At 64.5% G+C, this 7,217-nt stretch overlaps 1 protein-coding gene across 1 annotated transcript in view; it reads right to left on the bottom strand.

Annotated features, from left to right (window-relative positions):
- Positions 1-240: 240 nt before the first annotated feature.
- Positions 241-7,217, bottom strand: part of WNK3 (WNK lysine deficient protein kinase 3) — a gene marked incomplete at its 5' end in the record, with an annotated part of 32,620 nt that continues 25,643 nt past the window's right edge. Inside the window, 7 exons of the mRNA XM_065423086.1 lie at positions 241-570; positions 1,515-1,717; positions 3,150-3,251; positions 4,362-4,573; positions 5,612-6,066; positions 6,339-6,448; positions 6,928-7,018. Coding sequence (XP_065279158.1) covers positions 241-570; positions 1,515-1,717; positions 3,150-3,251; positions 4,362-4,573; positions 5,612-6,066; positions 6,339-6,448; positions 6,928-7,018 — 1,503 coding nt within the window. The remainder of the gene's footprint in view (positions 571-1,514; positions 1,718-3,149; positions 3,252-4,361; positions 4,574-5,611; positions 6,067-6,338; positions 6,449-6,927; positions 7,019-7,217) is intronic.

Below are 7,217 nucleotides of genomic sequence, written 5' to 3'. Positions count from 1 at the left end.
GAGGGGTGAAACGGAGGTTTCTTTTCGAAGCCATCACGTCTCGGGGGCATGAGACGCAGGAGCCGAGCTCTCCAAAGCTGGTTACAAAATACAAATCAAATCAAGTATTCCGGGAGGATAGGAACCGTGCCACAAGCCATTGTTAGCCGAGCCAAATCGCCTCCGCTGGCAGACTGGGCATCTCCACACGGTTTGCAGGCCACGACGGGGGAGTTTTGCCTCCAGCTCCCTGCTCCGGCTTCATTTGGGACCAGGCGGGATGGTAGCTGGGTTAGGGACTGGGGAGGCCGGGAATCCCAGCATGCTGCCCCCTGGCTGGAAGGGTCCGACGGGCGGGGAGGGGACGACCACCGACTGCGGAGCCATCCCCGAAACGCCCCCCCACTGCACTGGGTACGCCGCCCCTGCCATGGCATTGTACTGGCAGGCGTGGGGCACGCCGTAGGGTGGCAGGACACTGGGGAAAGCCGGGAGGGACAGGCCGGGGGGCAAGGAGGCCGGCACAGTCCCGCGGATCTGGGAGAGGGAGGAAATCCAGGTGGAGCTGTAGCCCACCGACGCCGACGTGTTCTGAAAGGGGAGGGGGAGAGAGAGCAGTCAGATGGGTCAGCAAATTCCAACCCTGCTCCCCCCACAGCGCCGGGGACAGAACCCAGGAGTCCGGGCTCCCAGCCCCCCCTGCTCTAACCACCAGCCCCCACTCCCCTCCCAGAGCTGGGGGGAGAACCCAGGAGTCTGGGCTCCCAGCCCCCCCTGCTCTAACCACCAGCCTCCACTCCCCTTCCAGAGCCGGGGAGAGAACCCAGGAGTCCTGGCTCCCAGCCCCCCCTGCTCTAACCCACCAGCCTCCACTCCCCTTCCAGAGCCGGGGAGAGAACCCAGGAGTCCTGGCTCCCAGCCCCCCCTGCTCTAACCCACCAGCCTCCACTCCCCTTCCAGAGCCGGGGAGAGAACCCAGGAGTCCTGGCTCCCAGCCCCCCCGAGTCTAACCCACCAGCCCCCGCTCCCCTCCCAGAGCCGGGGAGAGAACCCAGGAGTCCTGGTTCCCAGCCCCCCCGAGTCTAACCCACCAGCCCCCACTCTCCTCCCAGAGCCGGGGAGAGACCCAGGAGTCCTGGTTCCCAGCCCCCCCGAGTCTAACCCACCAGCCCCCACTCTCCTCCCAGAGCCGGGGAGAGACCCAGGAGTCCTGGCTCCCAGACCCCGCTGCTCTAACCCACCAGCCTCCACTCCCCTCCCAGAGCCAGGGAGAGAACCCAGGAGTCCTGGCTCCCAGACCCCGCTGCTCTAACCCACCAGCCCCCACTCCCCTCCCAGAGCCGGGGAGAGAACCCAGGAGTCCTGGCTCCCAGCCCCCCCCTGCTCTAACCACCAGCCCCCACTCCTCTCCTAGAGCCGGGGAAAGAACCCAGGAGTCCTGGCTCCCAGCCCCCCCTGCTCTAACCCACCAGCCTCCACTCCCTTCCCAGAACCAGGGAGAGAACCCAGGCGTCCTGGCCCCAGCCCCCCCTCACCTCACAGGCTTTGCTCCAGCTGTCCCCGTCCAGCCGGTGCTGGTTCTGTTTGATCTGGTTCAGGCTGGGTTTCAGGAGCGCGTTCCCGACGGCCTCCTTAGTCCAGTCGTCCACCAGCTTGTGCAGGTCGTCGGTGAACATCCCCTTCTTGCTGGCCGGGGACTGCTGGCAGGAGGCGGCGCCGCTGACGACGCACAGCTGCTCTGTCGGGGAGAGGGGCGGGGGGGAGTTAGGGGGGCAAGGGGCAGGGCGCACACAGCTCCCCCTGCTGGCCACGGCAGCGACGCCCACGGCGAGCCCACGGGCCCCGACTAGCCGGCAGCTGAGGACTTGGCCTTCACGCTGCCTGGAGACTGGGGCCAGCCAGTGAGGCGGGGCGGGGCGGGGCGGGGCGGGGCGGGGGTGGGATCTGGGATCCACCCGTCCGTCCGTCCGCGTCCCCATCGGCATCCTCTGTCCGTCCCCACCCGCGCCCCTCCGTCCGTCCGCATCCCCAGGAGGGAGGGATAGCTCAGTGGTTTGAGCATTGGCCTGCTAAACCCAAGGTTGTGAGTTCAATCCTTGAGGGGGCCACTTAGGGAACTGGGGCAAAAATCTGTCTGGGGATTGGCCCTGCTTTGAGCAGGGGGTTGGACTAGATACCGCCTGAGGTCCCTTCCAACCCTATGATTCCTCCATCCATCCCCCCGACACCTCTTCCATCCCCCCAACCCCTTTATCCATCCCTCGCATCCCCATCCAGCCACCCAAGAGTTTGATGCTGACGCCCATCCTCACAGTATCTGGGCGCCTTCCACGAGAAATCAAGGGCAATAGCGAGGGCCCTAGCGCTCAGACGGGAAGCTCTGCGGGGGCAGGGGTTTTTTTTGTTGTGGGTTTGTACAGCGCCCGGCGCGGTGGGGTCCCGGGCCGTGGCTGGGGTGCCTAGGAGGTACCGTATTACACCTAATAGATACTGTACAGCGCCCGGCGCGGTGGGGTCCCGGGCCGTGGCTGGGGTGCCTAGGAGGTACCGTATTACACCTAATAGATACTGTACAGCGCCCGGCTCAGGTGATCAGTGCTGCCACGGCAGGGTCCTGGGGGTCTCTCGTGCTCAAACAGCAGCTCAGCCCCACTTTCAATTAATGCCTCTGGGCTCGGTGCCAGGCGGAACTTGCGGGACTGGGCAGGGGCCAGACCGCAGCATCCAACGCCCCACCTGGGAGACTGGCGGGGCAGCCCCAAGGCAGGGGGCAGGGCCCAGACGCGTCCCCGAGCCCGAACCAACGGGGCTCTGAGATGTGGGTTAGACAGACAGAACCAATTGTGGCCAGAGAAGTTGATTACGCAGACCCAAGAGGGGCCAGAGGAGTAAATCGGACGGACAGACCAACCCGCCAGCTAGAGGAAATTTCCCCCGGGCCAGGCTAGCAGGGTCTCTTCATAAGGGCTCCTAGCTCACACAAAGCGTCTCAACGTGCTTTACAAAGGGGCGCCAGTATCGTCACCCCAGTTTCACAGATGGGGAAACTGGAGCACAGGGCAGGGCCGAGTGACTCATCTGAGGAGCCGGGAGCAGAACCCAGGTCTCCCAAATCCTAATCTGGCGCTTTACTCCTTAGCGTGGGAACTGGCTACGGGGCGCAGAGGTACCTGGGCTGGGCTCCCCCGGGGCGCAGCTCTGATGCAGCAGGCGGGCCTGGATGCTCAGCTGATAGTCAATCATGGAGGCGGCGGTGGTCGTGCAGCAGCACTCTGTGCGTACGGGAGGGATGGAGTTAAAAATCAAGACGTAACCCTCTCGCTTTCCAACCCGTCACCTCCTGCACGCCACCAACCCTGGGCTACAGCCTAATCTGGGGGGTCAATCGTCCACCCCCCCACTCCATCCAAAGCCCTGCTGGGGTGACCCTGGGCAAGTCACGGCCTTTCTGTCCCTGTTTGTCCAGCTGTACAATGGGGATACGGATACCAGCTTCCTCTGTAAACGCTGGCAGATTACATCGGGCGTACGTCGTTACGGGTGAGAGTCGTTAACCACTGGAACAATTCCCCACGGGGCGCGGCGCGTTCCCCAGCGCTGGGCGCTTTTCAGTCCAGGTGGGCCGTTTTCCTAAGGGGTCAGCCCTGGCCTGGGTCAGTTCTCAGCCAGGGCTACGCGTCCCCCTGGGGGTACTCAGAGGGCTTCCAGGGGTCCATCAACTCATCTCGAGATTTGCCTGGTTTTACAATAGGCTCCATGAAAAGCGCTAGCGGAGCCAGTACCCGCTAACGTCACCCGGACAAGGCCTTGGTCACACCGACCCGGCAGGGCAACAGTTCTATCCCGGGGGCTATTTCATAGCGCCATGGTACAGATGTGAACCTCGGCTGCGGCTGGGACGATGGGTATTTCTGGGTCTGATTTTGGAAGCAAGTCGATTTGAAGCGAGTTGAAACGTGGGGGGACACAAGCCAGATCAGCCTCCTGAGTGGGGGCCGGCCGTCTGGAACGGTTGAGAGCCCCTGGGACAGATGATCTGCTCTGAAATCCATGCACCTCGCTAGGAGCCAGGGGCCACTGTTCATAGGTTTGGCTGCTTCAACTTCCAGCCCTGGCCTGCGGGAGACGTTCGCCTGCTCCACCGAAGAGTCCGTAAGCTGTATTTGTTTCCCACGCAGGCAGCATCGAGCCAGAGGGACCGAGCTCCCGGAGTCTCTCACGCTAAAGCCCGGTTTCCAACCCTCGGCTCATCCCCAAGACTCGTCTCTGGCCGCTCCCCTTCTAGCTCCCCCGTGCAACGCTCAGTCCCTTGCGATCCCCCCCGGAAGGCCAGAAGGGATGGGGGCAGCCCCACGCCGGCCGGGGCTCGTTTCCTGGCTTACCGGTGGCGACGATACAGTTCTCGGCGTGCGTCAGGACCTGGGGCCGGATGCGCAGTTTGCTTTTGAAGGAGCGAGGCCGGCGGGGGGAGGCGGGCTGCAGGGACAGCTCCGACAGCTCGGGCTTGCTGTCTTTGAGGGCATGCAGGCGTTTGTACAGCTCCTGCAGCTCGCGGCTCTGCTGGGCCTGGAGCGTCACCACCTCCTGGACATGTCTGTGGGGCAGGAAAAGCCGTCAGCACGGCACCCCCAAACCCAGTGGGAACTGGCGCTGCTCCGTGAGGGGGACCTGGGTTCTCTCCCCGGCTCTGGGAGTGGAGTGGGGTCTAGTGGTTAGAGCTGGGGGGGCTGGGAGCCAGGACTCCTGGGTTCTCTCCCTGGCTCTGGGAGTGGAGTGGGGTCTAGTGGTTAGAGCAGGGGGGGCTGGGAGCCAGGACTCCTGGGTTCTCTCCCTGGCTCTGGGAGCGGAGTGGAGTCTAGTGCTTAGATCCAGGCAGGCAGGAGTCAGGACTCCGGGGTTCTCCCCCAGCTCTGGGAGTGGAGTGGGGTCTAGTGGTTAGAGCTGGGGGGGCTGGGAGCCAGGACTCCTGGGTTCTCTCCCTGGCTCTGGGAGCGGAGTGGAGTCTAGTGGTTAGAGCTGGGGGGGCTGGGAGCCAGGACTCCTGGGTTCTCTCCCTGGCTCTGGGAGCGGAGTGGAGTCTAGTGCTTAGATCCAGGCAGGCAGGAGTCAGGACTCCGGGGTTCTCCCCCAGCTCTGGGAGGGGAGTGGGGTCTAGTGGTTAGAGCAGGGAGGGGCTGGGAGCCAGGACTCCTGGGTTCTTTTCTTGGCTCTGCCACTTCCCCGGCCTATGCCTCTGTTTCCCCTGGTCTGTCTAGCATATTTAGACTGAGCTCTTGCCACTCTCTAGGTGCGGCGCCCGCCCGGCCCAGCGGGACCCCAATCCTGACTCTAGGCATTCGAGGAAGAACAGCGAAGGGTCCTGACAACACGCTCCCGGCTGGCTCTGAAAGGACAAAGCAGGACTGGCCTGAGTCTGCACAGAGCCTGCGCCGATCGCTCCGTGACCCTGCCTGAGCCAGCAGCTGCCCTGTACCTCCAGCCCAAGCCCCGCTGCTCGGGGGGCCAGGCCACCCCGCCCCCAGCCGCGGGCTGGACGTGTGGCAGGAGAAACCCTGGGCGAGGAGAGCCCTGGTCCTGCTGCAGGTTGGGGGAAGAGGGTTGGGCTGGCCAGGGCCGGAGACGGCCCCCTTACTTCTCCCGCAGCCGCTGCAGCTCCACCTTCAGGTCCTCGTCCTCGAGCTCGGACTCGTCGTCGCTGCTCATGGGCGAGGAGGCTGAGAGGAAGAGGGAGCTGCGGCGCTTGGCCCCGTGGCAGGCACGGTCCTCGGGCGCCGGGGGGCACCGCTCCCTGCTGGACCCCAGGGTCTCCCCCAACTCCTCGGGGCCCAGCTCGCTGTCGGAGCTGGGCTGCCTCCGGACGGGCCCCTCGGCCCACGGCTCCGTGCTGCTCCCCGTGGCCGACAGCTCCTCCGGCTCCCGCTCCGGGGTGAGGGAAGAGGTGTCTGTCTCGCAGGCCGGGCTGGCCCATGGGAGTGACTCTCCCGGCGGGGGGGTGCCTGGATCGTCCGTCTGACGCTCCTCCGCCCCAGCTGTGTCAGGCCCGGCGTCTGCTGCGCGGGGAGCTGGCTGCTGCGGCACGGCGGTGACCTGGGACGCACAGGGATGGACAGCGTTAGCTGGGAAGGGCAGGCCCCGGCCATGAAGAGGTCATGCCTAGAGGTGATGGGAGGGGCTGGGAGCCAGGACTCCTGGGTTCTCTCCCCAGCTCTGGGAGGGGAGTGGGGGCTGGTGGTTAGAACCGGGGAGGCTGGGAGCCAGGACTCCTGGGTTCTCTCCCTGGCTCTGGGAGGAGAGCGGGGTCCGGCTGGTTAGAGCCAGGGGCATGGGGAAGGAGGCAGGCAATGGCTGGCAAGGCCCACCTGGAAGCGGCCTCGCTGATAGGACACCGAAGCCGATCTCCATCTCCCACTGGCTTCGTTCTGCCCGGCCTGCTCGGCAGGCCCCTCTGTCCTCGTCTCCTCTGCCTCCGCTGCCGAGGGGCGCCACAGCGGGAAGAAAAGAGCAGAAACAAGGGAGGGCATCGCGGGTTAGAACCGGGCCGCGGGGGCCGCGCCTCCCAAGAGTGACACCGCGTCTGACACCCCGCCCCCGGTGCTAGCCGGTTTGCCCCCGCCCGCCCCCGCCCGAGACTGACACTTCTAGGTGGAATGGAAAACAATGGGGGGAAGCGGGGGGGGAGCCCGAGAAAAGGAAAGTGGCGACGGCTGAGGGGTGAAATGACGCGGATGGAAACAAAGGGGCGCGGTGGGGAAAGAAATCAGAACGGATGCTTTACCTATGGTAGATCCCTGTCTCTAAGCACACTACCTTGACGGACTTTGGATCTCTTGAAAAAGCTGGTGGATTGCCGGAGCCTGAATGCCCAGCTTTTTAATTTGCGAGTCCAGGATTTCTTGCTAATAGGGTTTTTGAGACTAGGGCAAGTAAAGCTTAGGCCAAAATATCCACCTCCTGTCTGCAGATGAACGGCTCCGACGCTGGCCACTGCAGCGGGGCAGGCCTCGGGGTTCGGCGGGGAGGAAGGCTCCGGGGACGGCTCCTGAAAGAGACAAAGGGGAGGGAAAGAGAAAACCGCAGCGCCTGAGTGGGACGGGGCAGCTGCAGATTCGCAAGGCAAAGGGGACCCCTGGGACCTCCCGCATCAGACTTCCCTGAATTAATGGCTGGGTGCCCTAGAGCCACCGGGAGGTAGTGTGACCAGATGTCCCGATTTATAGGGACAGTCCTGATTTTGGGGT

The sequence above is a fragment of the Emys orbicularis genome (genome assembly GCF_028017835.1).
Source record: "Emys orbicularis isolate rEmyOrb1 chromosome 21 unlocalized genomic scaffold, rEmyOrb1.hap1 SUPER_21_unloc_2, whole genome shotgun sequence".
NCBI lineage: Eukaryota > Metazoa > Chordata > Testudines > Emydidae > Emys > Emys orbicularis.
This window is presented reverse-complemented; position numbering and strand designations above follow the sequence as displayed.